This window comes from Furipterus horrens, unplaced genomic scaffold (genome assembly GCF_987537825.1).
Source record: "Furipterus horrens unplaced genomic scaffold, mFurHor1.1.pri manual_scaffold_8, whole genome shotgun sequence".
NCBI classification, from domain to species: domain Eukaryota; kingdom Metazoa; phylum Chordata; class Mammalia; order Chiroptera; family Furipteridae; genus Furipterus; species Furipterus horrens.
The window spans coordinates 55,236,914-55,261,973 of record NW_028327178.1 but is presented as its reverse complement, the minus strand read 5'-3'; the positions used below and the strand labels follow the sequence as shown (position 1 = coordinate 55,261,973).

The 25,060-nt window shown below is 36.8% G+C and overlaps 1 protein-coding gene and 1 non-coding gene across 5 annotated transcripts in view; one reads left to right on the top strand and one right to left on the bottom strand.

The window, feature by feature from the left end:
- Nucleotides 1-25,060, bottom strand: part of CEP192 (centrosomal protein 192) — a 155,271-nt gene that overhangs the window by 95,995 nt on the left and 34,216 nt on the right. For all 4 annotated transcript variants that reach the window (XM_090285856.1, XM_090285858.1, XM_090285859.1 and 1 more), the window contains exons 12-17: nucleotides 12,816-13,149; nucleotides 11,717-11,860; nucleotides 5,637-5,701; nucleotides 4,905-5,114; nucleotides 2,581-2,707; nucleotides 1,548-1,678 (exon numbers count right to left, since the gene is read on the bottom strand). In XM_090285856.1, coding sequence (XP_090141982.1) covers nucleotides 1,548-1,678; nucleotides 2,581-2,707; nucleotides 4,905-5,114; nucleotides 5,637-5,701; nucleotides 11,717-11,860; nucleotides 12,816-13,149 — 1,011 coding nt within the window. The remainder of the gene's footprint in view (nucleotides 1-1,547; nucleotides 1,679-2,580; nucleotides 2,708-4,904; nucleotides 5,115-5,636; nucleotides 5,702-11,716; nucleotides 11,861-12,815; nucleotides 13,150-25,060) is intronic.
- LOC150002952 (U6 spliceosomal RNA) lies at nucleotides 24,566-24,669 on the top strand. The gene has a single exon (XR_016512827.1). It is a non-coding gene; the product is annotated as a U6 spliceosomal RNA (small nuclear RNA).

The window sequence follows — 25,060 nt, the reverse complement described above, 5'->3', positions numbered from 1 at the left end:
AAGATTTCTTGAATTATTAAAACACCCAGAGCTGGCAGTAAATTCAACATTGTAGTCGAGTCCACCCTTATCTTTCAACATTGCAAATAAACTTTTCACTTTCCGTGATCATCATGGTGCTGAGAGCGATAGACTTCTGTTTCTGGTCTTCAATCGAGATAGTTATAATATTCAAAACCCATTTTATGTAATTCACACATTACCAAAAGTAAAAGTTCATTTTCGCCTCCCTGAGACATAAAAAAGCATTTGACAAGATTCGATCTCCTAACAAGTTAAAAACAAAAACAGAACTAGCAAACAAATGTTGAGACGGAAATTTCCTTAATGGATAAAAATACAGTGTACTTAACATTTAAAGATAAAATACTAAAAAACTTTCCCACTAAGTCAAGGAAACCCAACGTATTCACTTCTATTTAATATTGTTTCAAAGTGCCGTCAAATAAAGCCAGACAAGGAAATGAAAGTATAAGAATTAGAAAGGAATAAAACTGTTACTCTCAGATAATATAACTGTATATAGCAAAAATCCAAAGATTCTACAGATACTTATTAGAGTTAATTATAAATTTAGCACAGTTGCTGATAAGGTGAGAATATTTAAAAAATGCATTTCTGATTAGCCACACAAATGGAAAATGAAGTTAAGGAAGATAATATGAAAACAATGTTTCAACAACTTAGGAAGAAATCCAACAAAAGATGTATAAATATCTCTACACAAGAAGATCATAAAATACAGAGAGAATTTAAAACCTAAATGGAGATATGTATCATTTTCATGGATCAGAAGATTCAATATTATAAAGATGTTGATTTTATTGTTCTATAGATTAAATGTGATCCCAATTAAAAGCCCAACAGGGTTGCTGGTTGGTTGGTTTGTAGAAGGTGACAGTTTGATTTTAAAATATATGCAAAAATTCAAAGGGCCATAAATAGCCAAGATATCATTAAAGAAATATAAGAGGGAGGACTTTGTCTATTAAGTATCAAGACTTATTATAAAGCTACAATATTCAACAATGTCACATTGATATAGACAGACATAAGACAGGTGCCAAATGTGCATCAACAGTAGAATGGATATATCAACTGAAAAATATTCATGTAATATAACACTACATAGTAGTGAAAATAAGCTAACACAGCTGCATCTAACAAATATATGTGAAAAAAAAATACATGCTACATAATTTCTTGTATACAAAGTTCTAAAACAGGTGAAATTAATATAGTGCTGAGGTCAAACAGGAGGAAGTAGTGTTCAGAACTAGCAAAAAATGGTTTTCAAACTGTTGGCTCTTTCTCGACCTCAGATGTGCAGAGTATACAAGTTGTGATAACTCACTGACTGCAATTTTGTTTTATAAATTCTTTCATGTGTTCATTATATGCTAATAAACATGTTTTTAAAAATTTAAAGGACACATAAAATTGGATTTTAAAAAAGCCAATGATGTTATATTGCATATATTTTTTACATGTGATCTTATATTGATCTTAGACAAGAACTGATGGGGTTTTAGCTGCCCTTATGATACCTCTGTTTTGCCTTTATTGGCAGTCAATGTCACATCATTTTCATCCACTTGTGAAATATTCTCCAGTTCTTCAGCCTGAAGTGTAACTGACAGTTCATTTATTTGTGGCTTGGATTGTTCGTTTAAATCTCCTGTAGGAAATATGCAATAGTCAACTTATATCTAAACATTATCTCACAGAAACAATCTGTGGGTTAGGATCACTCGACATAATTGCTAAGGAAGAAATCTTTTTATCCCCAATATCAGTCATACTCACAAAAACTGAATAAACGTAGAGTCACTAAGACAAAGGACCAACCATTGTTAATTTTGCTAAATTCTGCACAGTCTAAACTTTAAACAAAATTGTAGATTTTAATTTTTCCCCTAAAAATACTGACAAACTCATTTAGTATTTTTCAGCCCTAAACATTTCACAAATACACAATAAGTTGAATTAAATGATTACTTCTTTACAATAGCAGAAACTCAACTAATTATAAATGTAGAGACTCTTTATTCCAACTCCCCTATTAGAATACAGGCTCTTTAAGGACTGGAACATATCTTGTACAATTTTATATGCTATGTAGTATCAGGCATTATACTAGCAAAAAGTAGTTGTTTGCTCATTGTATGTTAACCAAAAGAGTTTGATTTTAAATATTTACCATAGGTATTTATTATACTTAAGACTATCATAGTCTATATCTCAAAATATCTCTTTAATTAAAAATTAAATAGTAAATATTGTAATTTATAATTCATTAACTCAGTTAATAGGCCAAAATTAACTAGCATATTTGAACAAATTATATTTCATTTATTTTAATTTTTGCAAAAGTATTTATGTGGATTTTGGATGACTTGCTTCCATTTAGATTTAAAAGGCAATGTGGGGTTATATAAGAATCAAATTTGTAACTAATACTAAAAAAGTTCTAAGTGATTTATATTAATACAGTTTTACTCATTAAGAACATAATCACACAACTACTTAATTTATGAGTTTTAAAAAGGGTTACAAAAATTCCTTCATTTAATCCATTACCTGAAAATAGATCATGATTAAGATGAGCCATATTTTTTTCCAAATTACTTCTTGATAAATCTGATTTTCTTATTAAAGCAACAGGTTCTCTCTTCTCTGGTGATCTAATAAAATAACCAAATGATGGCTACAAAATAAACACACAAATTATTTCCTTAGTTTTCAATTGCTTTGAGAAATTCTATAGTATTTTATCTTAATATTGGTACCCTAGCTAAATGCCTTCAACAAAGTGATTTTTCTTTCTTTTTAAACTTAAATTAGTAAAGATGAACTTTAAAAGTCCAGTAGAACCTTTTATGTATTTCCTTACTGCTAGCTATCTTTAATCATCAGAACTAATATTGTCAAGTAACTTGCTCTCACTAAGAAATCTAAATTAAAACAATGCAGAAATGACACTTTGTTCCTTCAGTAATTACTATTGAGCATCTATTACATGTTGACACTATTAATAAACATCAATGAGAAAAGATAAAATTTCCTGCCTTCCTGGAACTTATAGTATATGAGTATTTTATACAATAAATACAAAAATCTGTATACAGATTAGATATCTTCCTACTAATCTAGATGAGTTTCAGAAATATTTATTATTTTCAAGGAGCTTGCTAAAGGGCAGGAAATTCCCACTTGTCTTTTCTTACTGAAGGTTTCACATGATAGACCTAAAATGTGAATTCATTAGCCCTGACTGCTGTTGCTCACTGGGTTGATTCCACACGTCTGGGTTGTGGACCAAGTTCCCCGGTAGGGGGCATGTGAGAGGCAACAAATCGATGTTTTTCCCTCCCTTCCCCTCTAAAAATAAATACATTAAATAATTTTTTAAATGTGAATTCATTAAATGCACTCAGTTAATCTTCACTTGGAAATCCCTTCCCTTGATCCAGCAAAATGAATGCAAGTAACATTTAACAACTAATACCAAAATAGAAATTTCAAATGATAGATCCATTTTTCCATGATCCAGTGCTTTGTTCACCTATTTAGGAAGAAATTCAGTTACTCTTCAATTTCACTCATAATGTCAAAAATTCCAGTTGGTCCTGGCAAAAAACCCCACCTCTCTAAAGTACTTTCATGTTTTAATTCACTGCACAGATGGAACTCACAGTTCAGTTTCAAATTTAAGTTTTGTAAATCAACCGTGAGTTCTAACACCATAGCTATTGTTTCAAATTATACTCTTACTGAAATTCAGTATTAATAAACACTCTGTCTGACAACCCTAATTTCCTATATGGAATTTATCAATGAGTCCTTTGTACCTCTAAAAGAACTCGAGTCCCTGAATTTTTCTGTTTCTCTAGTATCATCCTAGAACCCAGACTTCATCACATCTCTTCCCACATACTAAGCCTCTAGCTGCTTCTACTCTTCCTCTGTGGTTCACTGACCTTCTCCACCCAGGCTCCTGACATGTATGGTGGCATCTTGTTACACTCAAGAGATGGGCCCTGGAACCACAACAAGGTTACTCCCTGCTCCAAGAACTTCTTCCCAGTTAATTTGAGATGAGCCCAAATCCTACAAGGATCCTTCATGATCTGACCCTTCCCTACTTTTACTATTTAATTCATCCTATCTCCTCCTACTCTCTTACCTCACAATTTACTTTCAAACATAAGTTTTATAAATTCGCATTAGCACTATTTGTCTGCTTTTTCTTCCTTCAATATGCTACTCCAGTTCCTACCTCCTACCTTCATATATTGGTCGCCGTTTACTGGGAACAGCTTCCATCAGACCCTTGAAGTCACTGCTTCCTTCTCTCTCATCACTTTTGTCCCAGTTCAATGCCATCTCCTAAGATGTCACCCTGACCACCACAGCTAAATCAGTACCTTATCCTTACTCATTCTTCACAGAACTTGTCACTATTGCTTGCATTTTTAGTTTCTTACATGTATTACATCTTATTAAACCAAACACTCCTATTTCAAAACATGTTTTTGGACGACAGGTTAAAAAAAAAATCAATCTTTAAATTGTTCCCACCAACAAATGACAAAACGATAGCAACTAACAGGTATTGAATATTACTGTGTATCAGGTTTGGCGCTAAATATTTCACACGTACCATCATTTTTAATTCTTATAAAACTCTATAATATAAATAGCATTCCATTTTAGAACTAGTTAAAAAGCAGAGCTAGGACTGGGTCAGAGTCTGACTATTAAATCTAAGCTTTTATCCTCTCTTCTAACATGTCGCTATTCTGTCTCTGCTTTAAAGATACTATGCTCTAGGCATACCATCATTAACATTCAAAATATAATGACTGGTCAATTTAACCACTTCTAGCATGTATCATACTTACTCTTTTCACATTGTAACCACCACCAAGGCAACCAAGAGCTTCAGATCTTTGAGCAAAGAACTCTCCTAAAGATAGACGCAAATAACTGGCATCATCTTTGTTCAAATCTGATGTGCTAAGTGATTTCCTCAACAAATTGTAATTAATGGATGTTAACCACGATGTATCCCCTAGTGCAACTGAAGTGTTCTGGGCATCTATATTTTCTTCCTAGGAAGAAAGTTATTGTTTTATTTTATTTCCCCAGCAAGACTTCTTTCTGTTCTTCTCATATTCAAAACAAACAAACAAAAAAACTTAACTAAATTTAAACACTTAAATTTGTTTAAAATTTGGACAAATTTAAACTTAAGCAGCTAATACAGGTAATGAAGTCCAGAAGAAGAGAAATTCATTTTTTCATACTTGAGTTATAACATGCATTGTTTTAACATGTTGCTTAAGCAAACACTGATTTTCATTAATATAAATCTTTAGAAAGAAATATATTTTCAATAAAAATGAAGAAAATTACCTCACTTTAAAACATGGTTAAAAACTATGAAAATATCTTTGAAGACTATTATTTTTCAATGAATAACTTAGAGTGTGAAGAAAAAAAGCAGAAATTATCTAAAAACAAGTAATAATTCCATACTAAGTATATGTCAATTTAGATAATAAAAATTTGGCTACATTTAAATTAATACAGAACAATTTCAAAACTTTGATTAATGTCAATAAAATACAAACCTGCATGAACTGGTGCTCTTTATTAAATTCTTCTTCATCTTGTGCAATCAAATCCAATGCCTCAGCTTAAAAAGAATGGGTGTATAAAATTATAATAATGCCAATTAAATACTAGCATATAAATAAAACTTAGTTAAAAAATAAAATACTAAAGAAATAACCTTTTTAAAATGTATGTGAAAGCTTCTATCACACAACTGATGCATCTATATTAAATACATAGTCCATGGTTCTCAAACTTTTGGTAATAAATACCCTACTGTGATTGAATTGATCAGTTACTACTGTGCTCTAACTCACTAAAGGGGCTTTACGGTGTAAGCTTTTTGTTTTTAAAAGATTCACATTAATTTTAAAGATTGGCACAACTGAGTCAAGGTACTAGTCCATGAATATCCTTGGGATTTCATCTGGACAAATCAGACTGACAAGCCAATCCATAAAGTCGTCATGAGGATATCTGCTGGGGTGCCCAATCATCCATTTGCCCATAACTGACCCAGTTTTAGAAAGGAAAAGTTCCATATCCCAGAAAACCCCAAAACCTGGGCAAACAGGGACTGTCTGTCCTCAAAGTTCCTATGAGCACCTCACTTTACCTTAGGGAAATGAAAGGACCCAAATCAACGTCTAAGCCAAGGCTGCAAACAAAATGCCTCAGAGGCCAGGGGTGAGTGAGCAAAGAGAGCCAGGAATAACACAAGAGGGAACGGTGGGACAGTGACAAACTAGAAAGCATATGCTCCTGCTCAAGGTATTAGAATTAAAGAGAATTATAAACATGTTGGCTAATTCAGAAAAGTCTGCAGGCTAGACTCTAGACTGTCTGCCAGTTGCCCACTCTGGGCCTTTGCCTGGTACTTCAGAATAGTAGCACTAATGGCAAGAGTGAATAACAACACAGAAGGGACACTTGTGGCCCCCGCAAAAAAGAGATGTCTCCCTCTCATGGGTCCATCAAGGGCTAATCAGATCCAAACTGCCCTTTTGGAAACCCTCATAGTCCAATATTAACATCTTGAGACAAAATGAGAATAGATACAAAAGAATATTTCCAGTTAGGAAGAGCAGAGCACCAGAGATAATCGATAAGGATTCCTACTTTTTTGGATAATGCTGGTTTCTTCACCTTTATTTTATATAAACACATTCTAACCTAGAGGCATGAATAAGCATCAGTAGAACCATAAGCTCCCAAAATGATATGCTAAATAGTATCTTTCACATAAAAAGTTTTCTATAAAGATTCTCTTTGGGGTCTCATAAGAAAAAAAAAAAATAATGCTCTAAAATGAGAACGTCGGCAGCCGTCCATCTCGAGAGACAATGGTGTAGCTTCTTAAGAGTCTATCTGCACCGCCGAGAATGGCTGTGCAGTCCGACTCGGGAGTGACACGGTATCTGTCTCCTCCCGTGTTGAATCGACGTCTTGCGATGACGCTGGAGTGTCCTCTCCAGTGAAGCTGAAGCTACAGAGCCTGGGCAGGGTGATATGGAGGGTCTGCTGTTGCCCATGCAGCAGACCCCCCTCTCTTCGCAGCTGAAGGATCCAAGGGAAAGACGGAGTCAATACAGCTTGGCTTCAGGTGCGCCGCAGGAGTTGCCGGTGTTGACTACAACGTCAAACCGCCTTAGGGACTCCGGCTCCGTCTGTCGGGGTTTACTCCCTTAGCCTTTCCCCTGAAGAGGTATGCCGCAAGGCAGCGGAGGTTTTTTGGAGTCAGTTTTCCTTCTCTGATGTGCCCTGACTGGAAGATCGAACCAGCGACACTTAGCTCGCAGGCCGACGCTCAATCCACTGAGCCAAACCAGCCAGGGTAAAATGAGAAAGTATCAACCAACTAAATCTAACATTGAAGAGAAGTAGGAAATCAGCCCTTAAGGACATAACCCAGAAACCTACAGAATCTTTTCTGTTTTTTTTTTTTAAGTTTATTTTATTGACTATCTTGTTACAGTAGTTCCAATTTTTTTCCACCTTTGCTCCCCTCTGCCCAGTACCCGCTTCCCCCAGCAATTCCACCATCCTTAGTTCATGTCCACAGGTCGTGCATACAAGTTCTTTGGTTTCAGCCATTCCTATAGTATTATTCTTAACGTCCCCGTCTATTTTGAACCAATCAATTATGCTTATTAATCCCTGCACCATATCCCCATTTCTCCCCCACCCCCCTCACAGCTGATAGCCCTCCAAATGATTCTGTTCCTATTCTGGTTTGCTTATTTGGATTTTATTTTTATTTTTTAAATTCAGTTGTTGATAGTTGTGAGTTTGTTGTCATTTTAGTGTTCATAGTTTTGATCTTCTTTTCCTTAAGTTAAGTCCCTTTGACATTTCATATAATAATGTCTTGGTGATGATGAACTCCTTTAGCTTTACCTTGTCTGGGAAGCACTTCATCTGCCCTTCCATTCCAAATGATAGCCTTGCTGGATAGAGTAGTCCTGTTTAACGGTTGCCTTTCATCACACTGAATACTTCTTGCCAGTCCCTTCCTGCCTGCAAAGTGTCCTCTGAGAAATCAGCTGTTGGTCCTATAGGCAACCCCTGTAGGCAACTCCCCACCTCACCTTTGGCATCTCAATCATGATGCATCCTGGGGTGGTCCTCTCTGGGTCCAGCTTGCCTGAGACCCTCCATGCTTCCCGAGCCTGTATGTCCATCTCCTTCACAGAATTTGGGAAGTTTTCCTCATATTTTTCAATTCTTGCTTCCTCATTCTGTGCTGCTTGACTGTTTTTTTCTTCCTTATGTTCCAAATCATTGATTTGAACCCTGGTTTCCTTCCCTTCACCATTGGTTTCGTGTGGATTTTCCTTCGTCTCACTTAGCATAGCCTTTACTTCTCTTATCTGTTTGCTGTACACAAGCATATCTGTCAAGCCTGTGAGCATCTTTAACACCAGTGTTTGGAATTCTGCATCTGTTAGATTGTCTCCTCATCTGTTAAGGTTGGCTATCTCCTCGTTGCTTAGGTCTCCCACTGGAACCTTGACCCGTTTCCCCTTTTGGGCCATACTTCTCTGTCTCCTCATTCTGACAGGCTCCTGTGTTTGTTTGCCTCCACATCCCAGGTACAGCTGTCACTCCTGTTAAGGGGTGTATGCCTCCATCTAGGTCCTGGTTTATATTTCTTATGGTGCTGTTGTTTTGTATTTTTGTCTTATCCCTCTTAGTTGATGGGCTGTTTCTTAAGGACTGAAGAAGTGCCTTATCTCTGTACTTACACATCATCAGATGTTTAAGAGTTCAGTATAAGAAGCAGTTAGAGGGACTTCTGGCCAAGATGGAGGCATACACAGACACGTTGCGTCTCCCTCCACAACTAAGAAGAAATACAACTACCTCAAAACTAGAAACAACCAAAAGTTCCAGAAAGTCAAACTGCATGACAGTCCAGCAAACAAAGATATAAAGAAGAAATACTCATCCAGACAGGTAGGACAGACAGAGCCAAGGCGGAGAGGACGTAGAGTGGTGGCAACAGCAGTGGCATCAGTGGAAGGCCAGCAGAAAGCGCAGTAACATGCTTTAAAAAGTCAGGAGGGACACCTGGGGAGCATTCCCAGCTCCTCACCGGATCTCGCAGCTCACAGTCCCAGCACCGGGGAAAATCAAGCCTCATTGCTTCTGACTGTGCAGACTAGTAGGGGTTGGGGTGGAGGTAGAAACTGCGGGTCTCAGCAGAGTCCGCTTGTTTAAAGGGCCCCCACTGTCCTAGAACGTCCACAGACCCACCCACTCTGGGAACAACAGCCACAGTAACAGCTAGAGAGGTGCCAGTACCATATGGAAGTGGGAGAAGTGCCTGAAAATGGGGCAAGGGCTGGGCAGGCGGCATTGTTCCCTCTTGGACCCCTCCCCTACATACAGCACCACAAGGTGGTGAAGTAGGTTGCCCTGTACTAATGAATCCCCAAGGCTCTGACCCGTACAATGTAACAGGAGTGACAGCTCTACCTGGAATGAGGAGGCAAACAAACACAGGGGCTTGTCAGCATGAGGAGACAGAGAAGTATGGCCCAAAAGGGGAAACGGATCAAGGTTCCAGTGGGAGACATAAGCAACGAGTAGATAGCCTACCTAACAGATGAGGAGATAGACAACCCAGCAGGTCCAGAATTCAAAACACTGGTGATAAAGATGCTCACAGGCTTGACAAATATGCTTCAGTACAGCAAACGCATAAGAGAAGAAGTGAAGACTACGCTAAGTGAAACGAAGGAAAATCCACACAAAACCAATGGTGAAGGGAAGGAAACCCGGGTTCAAATCAATGATTTGGAATATAAGGAAGAAAAAAACAGTCAACCAGTGCAGAATGAGGAAGAGAGAATTGAAAAAAATGAGGAAAACTTCCCAAATTCTGTGAAGGAGATGAACATACAGGTCCAGGAAGCACGGAGGGTCCTGGGTGAGCTGGATCCAGAGGGGACCACACCAGGACGCATCATGATTGAGATGCCAAAGGTGAAAGATAAAGAGAGAGTCCTGGGGGCAGCAAGAGAGGGGCAGAGAGTTGCCTACAGGGGTTGCCTATAGGACCAACAGCTGATTTCTCAGAGGACACTTTGCAGGCAGGAAGGGACAGGCAAGCAGTATTCAATGTGATGAAAAGCAACCCACAACCAAGATTACTCTATGCAGCAAAGTTATCACTTGGAATGGAAGGGCAGATGAAGTGCTTCCCACACAAGGTAAAGCTAAAGGAGTTCATCATCACTAAGCCATTATTATATGAAATGTCACAGGGATTTACTTAAGGAAAAGAAGATCAAAACTATGAACACTAAAATGACAACAAACTCACAACTATCAACAATTGAATCTAAAAAATAAAAACAAAATCCAACTAAGCAAACCAGAATAGGAACAGAATCATAGGTATGGGGATCATTTGGAGGACGCTCAGCTGGGAGGGGGCGGCGGAGAAATGGGGATATGGTGCAGGGATTAAGAAGCATAATTGGTTGGTACAAAATAGACAGGGAGACGTTAGGAATAATATAGACCTGGCTGCTGTGGCTCAGTGGATTGAGCGTCGGCCTGCGAGCCAAGTGTCGCTGGTTCGATTCCCAGTCAGGGCACATAACTAGGTGGCACGTCAGGTACCTACGTGGGGCATGAGTGAGAGGCAACCACACAGTGATATTTCTCTCCCTCTTTTTCTCCTTTCCCCTCTCTCTACAAATAAATAAATAAAACAAACATAAATAATTTTTTTTTAAAAAATAATAATATAGGAAAGGGTGAAGCCAGAGAACTTACATGCACGACCCATGGACATGAAATAACGGGGGTGGGATTACTGGAGGGAACGGGGATACTGGGATGAGGGGAGCAAAGGGGAAAAATTGGAACTACTGTAACAACATAATCAATAAAATATACTTAAAATAAAATAAATAAATAAATTTAAAAAAAAAGAAAGAAGCAGTTAGAATAACTTCTTTCTTTGGCACCTCTGAGTCTATTAAAAATAAGACTAGGCTTGACAGGCCACTGCATGCTTTCCTCATTCCTAGTTTAGAGCTCTTCAGGGATCAGGGGCCCTAGCAGCACAATATCTCCCCAGACTAAGACAGAATACCACGTGTTCTGTAGACCTACTAGTTTCCCTTTCACTGCTAACCCAGAAACTTAATTTATGTTCCTAATATGCTCACCATTTGAAATTATTTTTCTTTTTCATCACTTTTCTTCCATCATTTGTTTCTACCACATTTCTTAGCTTTTACTCAAAAATGGATTGAATTTTGTAATTGCTCATTTATCATAGTATTTTTGTTCAAGACAGATTTGAAAAGGTGAGAAAGTAAAGCCTAAGGTGCCTTCCAATTATGCAAGATAAAGCTTCTAATTTAAAGTAAGAAAATGCTGATCTGATCCACTGTTCTTGCATGAAGAAGTCTCAGCTCCTTCTGCAATGATTAGCATTAGTTCAAGTCTGTGTTCCTATAAAAACAAGTGAAGAGCTAAGTATTGTATATTCCAGAAAGGATTTGATGTGACCAACCATCAGAAAACCATCAGAAACTTTGAATATGGTACAATAAAGTGGTTATCAATATATACTTACAACCAGTTCTGAAGTCTTCGTTCATTTCATCAGTTAGAGGAATGTTTAAATCTTGTTCTTCATTAAAAGACGTATAATAGGCAAGGTCAGTGACCCATTTACCTTCTTCATTTTGATAAATCACACTCTGTGGGAGATCAGATCCTAAAAAGATAAAATTCCAAAAAAACCCAATGACACATGCAACAAGTAAAATGATAGAACATTCTTAAATAATTTTACTTAGTTGCCTTATCTTAGTTATCAGCAGTACTAAAATCTACCCAAAGTAGTTAAAAATATGAAAATCCATTTCCTCCAAAGAAAAGTATCTCTCTGATGGTGGATAAGCCAGTCTTAATTACAGTAAAAGTCTCTAATGAGAAATTCAGGAAAAAAGAAAAGAACACCTAGAAAAGTATATTTCTACCAGATATGTGAATAAAAATACCATTTTTACTTATTATTTATAGTGAAAATTTTTTAATATTTAGAATTAGTCAGCTGGACTCAGTTTAGATTATCCCAATTTTGTTGCCAGCATGCATAGTTGGCAGCCAGTCAAACATGTGTCTTCTTTTCTCTACCAGGCCTGATCAGGGTATTGCTTTGGCCACAGCATAGAGTTTCCTTACAGCCTGTTTGAACTGCTTCTTGGTGGCCTTGATACCCATAATGAATATAAGTGTATTGTCGTCTTCTGTCTTCTTCACGGCTGCCTTGGTAGGCAGGGCAACTTCATGATAGCACAGGGGTCAAGCTTGTTTCTCCTAGGGGCACTCTTCCAAGGATATCTGGACTGCTGTCAGCCACAGTGTCTTGGGCTGTGAAAAGGTGAGTGATGTGTGGATCTTCATTTTTTTGTGGCTGTGGAGACCTTTCAGCAGTGCTTCTTTGCCCCCAAAGCCTTGGTTTGGCTTCTGCTTTGGGAGAGAGAGGGGCTTCCTTCTTCATTTTCAATGCCATTTTCATTTTAAAGATACCATTTTTAATTCATAAAACATTTAAATATTTTAATATAAAATATTAGACAAGTTCCACTTAAAAATATATTCTATTCAAAACACAATTGCATTTTATATATTTCCTTACTTTTATTTTTTTTAAAAAGCCCACTTACGGTCTTTACTCTCTTCAAGGGACTCATAACATTCACATGTTCGCCTTTCGCTAGTTGGTGACTGGAAAATATCAGTGGAATTAATTCTGTTGTCACTAATGGGCTTCAAAGATGCTCTGTTCATATTTTTTTGAATGGACACTTGAGGAATCTCCATGTCTAAAGGTGATGCCAAATGCTTATTTTGATGAGGAGACTCTGCCTCCAGTTTTAAAGGGTTCTTCAACTCAAAATCATCTTTATTGACATTTGTGTCATGAAAATAAACAGTGTTAGGTTTTGCATTAGCAGCCCTGATAGTCTTCACCAGAACTTCTTCTTCTCCAGTGCTTTCCTTTAAAGAGCAATAAAAGAGCCAAAGTAAGTTTTGTTTTTTATAACTTATTCCAAAATTTTATGGGAAAAGACTATTTAGTTGACGTAAAAGATTTATTATATAAAAGAACAGACTATACAGTATTCACTATATTCTTCTAGATTCTGTAAGATCCAATGTTAAGCAATTTATAAAAACCAAAATTCATAATGTGGTGATGGCAAACATAAACCAACATATTCAGGTACTAAAAGTGGGTCTAATATGTTCATTACGTTACAGCATGTTAGACATGTCAACTTAACTTTTACCATTACCACTAAAAGTCTCTACAGGATGGTAAGCCCACTAGTGTGACCAGCTTCATAAAATTAATATGAATAACAGCCCTTCAAAACACAGATATTAACATCTTTTAATAGGAGTAAAACAGCAAATACTACAAATATCCCTGAAGAGTCCAATAGCAATTAATTGCGTCAGAAACAGCAAATTAAGTCAGTGCCTCAAAATCAAGTACTCCAACATACTTTCCCAAATGGCACTTCTTATTCCTTTCTAGAATAAGAGCTGCTGAAAAGGGGCTCAAGTGCCTACAGTATTCTTCTTAGATATTCAGCTATGAATAAAGTACCAGAAAAGCCTATAACAGCAGTCTTTTCTATTATAAGATGTGTGACAAAAACAGCTTCATGGGCAAAGTTTTTAAAGTTAGAATACTAAAAGGAAGTAGTTCTATATAACAAAAATGATGCTAATTTTAAAATAAAGTCATAGGTTTCAATCTTAGTGTCACTGTTTATTAACTGGGTGATTTTCTAACAATGTTATACAAAAAATAAACTTATATCTTTACCTTACATCAAAATACATTCCATACAGCTTAAAGATTTAGATGTAAAAGTACTAGGAGAAAATACAGGTGCATAATTCTGTATTCTTCAGTAAATAACATCTTCTAAGTGTTAACACTCTCATGGGTTAAATTTTGTTTCCCAAAACAAGAAATGCTTGAGTCTTGACCCAAGGTACGTGTTAACTGTGACCTTAATTGGATACAGGGTCTTTGCAGATGTAATTAAGGGTCTTGAGGTGAGATCATTCTGGATTTAGAATGGGCCTTAAAACCAACAAGCAGCATATAGTAGACCCTTGAACAACACAAGTTGGAAATGCGCAGGTCCACTTATGTGAATCTTTTTCAACAAGTACATAGTTGATACTCCATTTCCCTGGGTTTCATTCATATCCATGAATTTAACCAACCACAAATTGAATACAGTATTTTTGATCCACATTTGGGAACCAACTGTAAAAATTGTGAGGTACTATTTTATATAAGGGACTTGAGCATCTGTGAATTTTGGCATCTGCACAGATCTGAAACCAATTGCTTGCAGACACCAAAGGACATAGTTAACTCTGGGAAGAGTAAAAAGTTATGCAAGGGTTTTTGACTGTGTGTGGGGTTGGCACCCCAACCTCTGCATTGTTCAAGGGTCAATTGTATTTACAAGAGAAAAGAGAAGAAGACTTCAAGGGACAAAGAGACAGAAAAGTCATGTGAAGACAAAGGCAGACACTGGAGTAATGCTGCCACAGCTAAGGAACACCAACCAGGTCAACATCTTGGCTTCAGACTTTTGGCCCATAGAACTGTAAAAGAAATTTCTGTTGTTTTAAGCTAGCAAAATTTTTGGTATTTTTTACCAGCAGCCCCAGAAAACAAGTACAAACACTAAAGCCTGAAATGCATAAGAATCAGCAGGGTGAAGACCACGTGAAAACACAGAGAGAAGACAGCCATCTACAAGCCAAGAAAAGAAGCCTAAGGAGAAATGACCGTGCTGAAACCCTGATCTTGGACTTCTCCAGAACTGTAATAAAAACAAATTTCTGTTGTTTGAGCCAAATATATAAAGTGTATAAGGATCAAAATATCTCGTTAATATAGAGAGCTTCTAAAAACAGTTAAAACGACTATTCTAACAGAAAAAAAAGACAAAGGAGACAAATGCCACTTAAAACGAACATTTTTCTTTTCCCTTTTCTTTTTTTTTATGATTTTTAAATTTATTTTCAGAGAGAGGGGAAGGGAGGGAGAAAGAGAGGGAGAGGAACATCGATATGCAAGCAATACACTGATTGGTTGCCTCTCGCCCGCCCCCAACTGGAGACCCATAACCCAGGCATGTGCCCTGACCGGGAATCGACCCAGCAACACCCTGGTTTGCAGGCCAGCACTCAATCCACTAAGCCATACCAGCCAAGGATAGAAAACTATTTTTTCATATATCAGCATAAATTGAAAAGAACCACAATATGGGAAATGCTCTCTCTTAATAAGGTGTCTTAAAACAACCTTGCAGAAAGATGATGACAGCCTCCAAAATCGCTGTACTCTTTAATGGTGTGCGCTTGAACCCTTTATGTGCTTGGTTGAGGAGCCAATGGTGCAAAGCTACCATCTACGGGATTATGATTGAACACCTCCAAGACAAAGCACAACCCAGGGAGGACAACAGGATAGTGGCATGGCACACTGGAGAGTCACTCCCCTCCACACACATGCAAGACACCACTGGTGGGAAACCTAGTGCTAAACCAGTTGTAGATGACCACCTTCTGGGATGGGATTTTCTACATAGAAAGCAGCTTTCTTGCTGTAATATATTAAAAGTCAGCCCTGGACACTAGGATTTGTTAAAAACAATAACAAAAAATTTTAAAAATTAAAAAGAGGAATGCAGTTTCTCTAATAGTTTTTAAACACAAACACAAAATAGGTCTTTGTTTATTTACACTTTGAAAGTTTAACTCTTGACAACAGTTAAGAATTGGGAAATATGAGAAGAAAAAAATAAAAGCAATCCACAGCTCTCTTAGGAGGTAGGGTTTCAAGAGGAGGTAATAAAAGTACAGTTGACACTTGAACAACATGGTGTTACATGCACTTGGAAATCCCCATATAACAATCGACTCCCCCAAAACTTAACTACAGTCCTTTGGTATCCACAAGTGATTGGTTACAGGACCCCAGTGGATACTAAAATCCATGGATATTATAGTCCTTTATATAAATGGCTTACAACAATGCACCCACAAATTTCCAACCAGAGATCAAAAACACTGTTTTTAATCCAAGGTTGGTTAATCTGCAAATGTAAAACCCCAGGATACAGAGGGCCAACTACATACTTATTTTAAAAAATCTCCACATAAGTAGACCCACAAAGTTCAAACCTATGTTGTTCAAGGGTCAACTGTATTTCAAAGTCCCATCTTACTAAAGTCTAAGCTTAGGAAACAATGAGGAAACAAAGCACCCTAGTAGTAATGTGCTGATATTGTCTCAAATAGCTGAGAAGTATGTCTCATAATAAATTAGGGAAAAGGAAGTATGCCCTCCAAAAAATGGAACAACAGCATCCTTCATGGAATCTAACCATTGATTTTAAGATTTGCCATTATTGTATATACCAGTAAGAAAGAAAACATTAGACTATGACATATCAGTAACTGAAAGATGCGCTGATTTCAGAAATGTTAAAATACAAAAATGGTCTTTCAATCTATGAAAAATAATTACAGAACTTCCAAATACACAAAAAGGAAAAACTAGGGAGAGAGAAAAGAATAGGAAGGAACATTGCAATAAAAAAATTTGAAAATGATGTAAAACAAATATTACATAAAGTAAAACATAAGAAGAAAATCAGGAACATTAATAACTACACTAAGTGTTAAAGGATTAACCAACTCATTAAAAAAAGACTATCAAATTAATTAAAATAATAAAACTTAGCTACATGCTATTTATAAGAAACTCTTTGAACAAATGATAAAAATTAAAAAGGGATGGAAAAGAAAATACCAAGCACATACAAAATAAAGAGAAGGCAAGGGTATTAATACTAATGTAATACAAAAAAAAAAAAATTTAAAGTTAAAAGCACTGAACAGGATAAAAGAAAGGCACTATTATTAAAAAGATACAATTTTATAAATAAGGTTATAAAACCATAATCTTGTATGCCTTAAGCATAGAAGAAAAGTACATAAAGGAAAAGGAAATGCTAAGTGAAATAAGCCAGGTGGCCAAAGACAAATACCATGTGATCTCACTTATAAGAGGAACTTAATGAACAAAACAAACAATGAGCAAAATAGAACCAGAGCCATGTAAACAGGGAACAGACTGACAGTGAACAGGGGGGAGGGAGATGGGAGAGAAGGGGGAAAAGAAGGGGAGGGGTCTAGTTAAGGAACATGTATAAATGAATCATGGACATGGACAACAGGGTGGGGATTGACACTGGGAGCAGGGGTCCGGGGTGGGGGCAGGGCAGGTAGGAGCAATGGGGGAAAATAGGGACAATTGTAAAAGAACAGCAATTTAAAAAAGGCAAAAATAATAAAAATAAAAACAAACTAGAAAAATAAGAGAAAAGCAAAGTGCAAAATTAATTGATACAAATTCAATTGAAGTTGGAGATTTTGATTTATCTTTTATAGAATATATCTAGTAGATAAAAATAAGAGTGGTTATAGAGAAATTTAATAATTCAATGAACAGCTTGAACTAATAGCTATTTAAAACTAATCATTTCACAAAAAAGAATTTAGTTTTTATTTCTCTTACGTTCTTAAAACACATATATTAATATATACTTTACCTAAACATTCAGAAAAATTAATGTTTTTCAGATCAAATTCTGATTATAATCCTATAAACTTAGAAATAAAAAGTGACATAATGAGACGTGATGTCAGGGAAGATGGCAGATGAGAAAGTACTGGGAATCTGCCTTTCCACATAGGCTGTACTGTACTGGCAAAAACTTCTGAAGTATTATTTTGGAACTCTGGAGACTATTTGAACACTTACAGTTATCAGAGAAAAACTTAGCTGGTAAACTTGTTAATGTGAAAGGATGGAAGAAGATATGCCATGCAAATAGTATCCAAAAGAAAGTTGGGATGGCTAAAATAGTATAAGATAAAATAGATTTTAAATAAAAAAATATTACAAGAGACAAAAAAGGACATTATACATTAATAAAAGGTTTGATACAGGACAAAAATATAATAAACACTTATGCACCTAAAAACAGACTCAAAATATATGAGACGAAAATTAACAGAACTGAAAGGAGAAATAGGCAGTTCTACAATGCTAGTTGGAGACCCCATGTTCAATTATAGATATCCCATGTTCAATTATAGATACAACAAGCAGTCAGAAGATAAGGAAATAGAGAATTTGAACAACAAAATAAACCCTTTAGACCACAGAGACACACGCAGAATACTCAAGAACAGATACACATTTTTCTCAAGGGAACATGGTACTTTTTTAAGGATATACTATATGATAAGCCAAAAAGCAAGTCTTAATAATTATACAAGAATAGGTATCATACAAAGTATTTTCTCCAACTGTAACAATATGAAGTTAAAAATCAATTTAAAAAAAACTGAAAATCACACACAGGAGACTTCCAGCCAAGATGGAGGCCCAGACTGACATGCTCCATCTCCCTCCACAACTAAGAAGGAATACAACTACCGCAAAACCAGAAATAACCAGAAGTTCCAGAAAATAAATGGAAGTCCAACATATGAAGTTATAAAGAAGTGGTGCTTGTCTGGACGGGTAGGAGGGGTGAAGCCGGGGCAGAGAGGTCTGTTGGCGGCAGCAGCAGTGATGGCAGCAGGATGGCAGTAAGCACAGACACCCGTATTTAAGGGGAGATGAAAGTGCCTGGGGAGCACCCCTGGCTGCAGACCAGACTCATCAGCTTGTGATTCCAAAGCTGGGGAAGGCAGACCTCCATTTCCTTGGACTGTGAGACCCAGAGGGGTTGGGGACGAAGGAGGAGGCTCCCTGTCTCTCAGAGGAGAGTGAACAGCAGGAATCCATCTTGGACCCCCAACCCCGCAAAAATGCCACAGTGTGGTGAGAAAGACCGCCCAGTTGTGACAAAAGCACGGGACTCTGCCCCCTATAGTGTAGGAGGTGTGACAGCCCTGCCCAGGAAGCAAAGGTAAACACAAAACTGTCAAGATGGCACAGATCATGATAGAGATCCCAGTGACACAGCTAACCAGACAGAAAATATCTAATCTAATGGACCAGAAGATAGATAATCTTCCTGAGGCTCAGTTCAGAGCTTTGGTTATAAAAATGCTTACAGACCTAAGAGCAGATCTTAAACAAGACGGGGAAGGACTGAAGGCTAGTTCTGCTGAAATGAACAAAAACACATATGAAACTAGTGATGAGGGAAAGAAAACCAGGGATCAAGTCAACAAATCAGAACATAGGGAAAAAAACAGTCAACCAGTGCAGAAAGAGGAAACGAAAAGTGAGGAAAATGAGAAGAGGCTCAGAAACTTATCGGACAGCTATAAGTGGGCCAACATCCGAATCATAGGGCTGACAGAAGGTGAAGAAGAAGAACTAGAAATGGAAAAATTATGTGAAAAAATAATGAAGCAGAACTTCCCTAACTTGGGGAAGGAAATGGAATTACAGGTTCAGGAAGCACAGAGAGTTCCAAAAAAACTGGACCCAGGGAGAACCACACCAAGACACATTATAATCAAAATATCAAAAATTAAGGATAAAGAGAGAATCTTAAAAGCAGCGAGAGAAGAAGAGAATTACATACAAACGGGTCCCAATAAGACTATCAGCTGATTTCTCAAAAGAAACTCTGCAAGCAAGAAGGGCCTAGCAACAAATATTCAAAGTAATGAAGAGCAAAAACCTACCACCACGATTACTCTACCCAGCAAAGCTGTCATTCAGAATAGAAGGGCTTCCAGGACAAAGTAAAACTGAAGGAGTTCATCAGATCCAAACCACTGTTATATGAAACGTTAAAGGGACTTGCTGAGGAGAAAGAAGATCAAAACTATGAACATTAAAATGAGAACCGTATCACAACAACCAACAATAGAAGCTAGGGAACCAAAACAAAGGCAAATTAAGTAGGCAACGAGAGTGGGAAAAGAATTATAGGTAAAAGGAACATTATGGGGGGAGGTCAGCAGGGAGAGGGAAGGGGGCCAAGGGAGGGAGATGGTACAGGAATTAAGAAGCATAGTAGGAGCAAGTGGAGTAGACAGGATGATGTTGAGAAGAACTATATGCACAACCAATGGGCATGGACTAAGGTGGGGGGGGGACTGGAAGGTGGGGTGTCACTGGGTGGAGGGGAACAAAGGGAAAAGAAATTGGGACAAGTGTAACAGCATAATCCATAAAGCATATTAAAAATAAAATTAAGAAACAAAAACAAAAACTGAAAATCCACAAAATGTACCAATGAAACAATATACATTTAAATAATCAATGGCTCAAAGAAAAATTACAAAATAATTTAGAAAATGCTTAGAAAGATGAATGAAAACCAAAACACAACATACTGAAGTTTAATGGATGCAGTGAAAGCACTGCTCTTAAGGAATTTTATAGTTTAATGCCTACATTAAGATAACCTCAAATCAGTAACCTAGTTTTATACCTTAAGAAACTAAACAAGTGTAAACTAAACCCAGAGCTAGCAAAGGAAAAAAAAAATAAAGACAAGTAAAAATAAAATAGAAAATAGAAAAGCAGAGAAATCAATAAGATAAACAGTTTGTTCTGTGAGGTTAACAAAACAGACAAAATTTAGCTAGCAAGGAGAGGAGATACAAATAATTAAAGCCAGAAAGGAAAAGTGGGGACATTAAAAGTGGGCAAGGTAAAAGATTATAAGACAACATTATGAACAACAGCAGGCCAACAAATTACATAACCTGGAAGAAAAGGACAAATTCCTTGAACACCCAAATCACCTAAATTAACTAAAAAGGAAATAGTCGGAACAGTGAAGTCTACAGAATGTTTAAAGAAGAATTAACACCAATCCTTCTGAAACACTTCCAAAAAAATGGGAGAGGAAGGAATATTACCCTAACTTGAGTAAGGCCACAGTTACTATTACCAAAGCCAAAAAAAGAGATCACGAGAAAACTATAGACCAATATTCTTTATGAATATAAATGGAAAAAAATCCTGAAAAATTTTAGCATATCAAATCCAACAGCATATGAAAAGGATTATTCACCAAACCAAGTGGGATATATGTAAAAATGCAGTGGTGGTCAACATAATAAAAATCAATGTAAAAACATATTGACTGAAAAAATAAAAACCACATGATCATCTTAGCTGATGCAAAAAATTCTCATAAAAAAAACTCATAAAACTAGGAACAGAAGGAAAATTGCTGAAATTGATAAAATTTATTTTTTTAAAACCCACAGCTAGCATTATACCCAATATGGTGAAAGACTGAAAGTTCTTTGACAAAAATGCCTGCTTTCTGCACTGCTATTCAACTTTGTACTAGAAGCTGTAGCTAGAGCTATTAGAAAAGAAAAGTAAATAAAAGGAATCAAAAGGAAAACCAAATATCCACCTGTAAAAAATGAAAGTGGATCCTTATTTTACACCATAAGTGAAAATTAACTCAATGATCAGCAACCTAAATGTGAGAGCAAAAACTAAAAAATAACTCTTAGAAGAAAACAGAAAAAAATCTTTATGGATTGAATTTGACAACAATTTCACGGATATGACACCAAAAGCAGGCAGAAAAAGCAAAAATAAATCACACTGAATCAAAATTAAGGACTTTTGTGTATCAAAGGATCCTTCCAAGAAAGAAAAAGACAACTTACAGATGGCAGAAAATATTTACAAATCACATACTTAATACCAGATTACTATACAGATGACATAAAGAATTTTCATATTTCAACAAGGAAAACCAAACAACCCAATTGAAAAATTGGTTAAGAACTTAATAGAAATTTCTCCAAAGATACACAAATGTCTGATAAGCCTATGAAAAGACACTCAACATCATTCGTCATTAGAAAAATGCAAAACAAAACCACAACAAGATACCACTTCACATTCATTAGGATGGCTATAATAAAAGAGAAAATAAATGTTGAATAGGATGTAGAACCTGGAGCACCTAAGTAGTGCTGGTGGAATGTAAAAGGGCGCAACTGCTATGAAAAACAGTATGGCAGTTCCTCAATGTGGGTTAGCTCAAGACATGACCCCTTCTACCACCTGTGATGAGGGTTGGCCAGCTGTAACTCCCTCCTTATTGTTAAAGGGTATTTCTTAGATGTCTAGCCAGTAGGGTAATCAGCTGAACTTGGGTCCCAGGTACCAGACCCCCATGGTTGCATGCTTCAATCAAGCAGAACAAGGAACTTAACCTAACTGTTATTCCTTTGAGCAGTGACCTATTCCTTTGAGCAATGACCTGGGGAATAGCAGTGACCTACTCTTTTGAGCAATGACCTGGGGAATAGTGGGAAATTTTTTGTCTATACAAGCTGTATTTCTGTCCAAGTTCCAGCACCTGCAGGAACAAGAATGCACCTGAAATGCTTTATAAACCCCCCAATCCCTAAGGTCGGGGCTGTCCACCTAAGTCCAGCTTGTGGACAGGTGGGCAGTCGCTGGCCAGCTAATAAAGGCTCTTTAAATTCTAATTTGATTGCCTCTGACCGTTTGGTTCTTGCACTTGCTCCACAACACTTATCTCTTTTTGGGAGTGGCTTCTGGTCCTGTGACTGCTTCTTGACCTTTCTTTCTGCACGTACACACTAAGGTAATGAAGTTTAAAGTCATTTGTAAAGTCATGCCACCTTTGTCTGGGACCCCTTATAAACAAGCCTCAGACTGGAGGAGGTGTGGTCTCTCTCACATCCACCCACTGTGTCAGTGCACTCCCCAGTAACATAAGTAATAAATAGCATGTCCACATCGGTTAGTCCACCGGGTGGGTTTTTTTCAAAATGTCATAAACACTTAAGCAGCTCCCTTGTTACGCTAAAAATATTAAACATAGAACTACCACATGACCCACAAATTCCTCTCCTAGCTATATATATTCAAAAGAATTGAAAGCAGAGACTAGAACAAATATTTAAACACCAATGTTCACAGCTACATTATTCAGAATAACCAAAAGATGAAAATAATCCATGTGTTCAATGACAAATGTATAAATGAAATGTGGTAAATACATACAGTGGAATATGCAGCAATTAAAAGAATTAAAATTTTTATATATGCTACGACATGAATGAACCCTGAAAATATCATACTTAGTGAAATAAGCCAGACATATGACAAATAATGCATGATTCCACTTATATGAGGTACCTAAAACATGCAAATTGATAGACAGAAAATAGAATAGAGGTAACACAGGTCCTGGGGGAAAAGGAGAAGTCAGTCTTTAACAGGTACAGTTTTCTGTAGGGAATATAAAAAGGTTTTAGGAATTGATTCTAGTGATGATTATACAACACTATAAATGTATTTAATGCATTAAACTGCACACATATGAATAGTTAAAATAAATATGATGTGTATTAAAAGTGATAAACTTGGAAATAAAAAAACACTCATCAATAACCATTCATTATATCACATGGAAACAAAAAAGGGAAATTACATACTATCTAGAAATAAAGGAAAAGAAGACAGCCACAATGGAGTATGATACATTAAGGAAACTAAAAGAACTAGAGATATATGCAACAATATGGATAATCTCAGTTATATTGAATGAAATAATCCAATCACAGAAGACTGTGTATAAATTAATGCTTTTGGAATGAAGCTAAAAAATTAAAACTAATGTATTACATATATATATAAATGTAAAGAAAGTGAAAAAAGTGGAATGCTCACATTACTGATGGGAATGTAAAATGATGCAGCAGCTATGGAAAACAGTTATGGGGTTGCTAAGTTTTTAAATAGGATTACTATGTGACCAGCAACTCCACTTCAGGATATATACTCAAATAAACTGAAACGGATATCTTAAAGAGATAGTTGAACACTCTTGTTCATTAGCAGCATTATTCAGTTGCCAAAAGGTAAAGCAACCCAAGTGTCTGATGAATGAATGGATATAGCAAAATAAAGCATATATGTACAATGAAATATTCAGCTAAAAAGGAAATTCTGAAACATGCTGTAACATAAATGAAACTTAAAAACAAATGAAATAAGCCAGTAATAAAAAGATAAATACTGTATGATTCTATCTATATGAGGTTACTTATAATAGTCAAGTTGATAGAGGCAGAAAGCAGAATGACAAGACGGCCCCTGGTCAAGATGGCAAAGTAGGTACATATGGTTCTCAAATCACCCCACAACCACATCAAAATTACAACTAAACTACAGAGCAACCATCATTCAGAAGCATCTGAAATCTAGCTGAACAGAAGTCCTCTATCAAAAAATATAAAGAAGCCATATTAACTGGAAAAAGGGGCAGAGACACAGAAGAGAGTAGTCCCACACCCATGCATGGCAATTATAACTCAGGAGGAACTGCTCGCTTTGGCAGCACATATACTAAAACTGTAACAATACAGAGATTAGCATGCCTCCTGCGCAAGAATGACATACACATTCATCAAGCATTCTACATTTTTTCCATCAAAAAAGAAAAATCAGGACGGATATCTCCGCTGTAGAGGTTCCCCCTAACAAGCAAGAGGTCCCAGCTCCACATCCGGACCCCCAGTGCAGGAAGAAAAGTCCCCATAACTTCTGTCTGTGACAATCAGAGGGGATTTTGGCTACATGTGACAGAGGGCTTCTGGAGTTCTAGGCACTCCTCTTAAGGAGTCTGTGCACGGACTTCCTCAAACTCGCTGTATTTGAGCCCCAGCAACTGAAGCAGCAGCTCATAAGGAGCCAGGAACATATAGGGAGAAACTGAATTCTCTAGCTTTAGGGCTGGAGGAGCGGCTATCTCCCAGACAGAAATACTGTCAGAGGCCATTGTTCAATTGCTGAGCCCTTCCCTCACAGAGCTGGAAG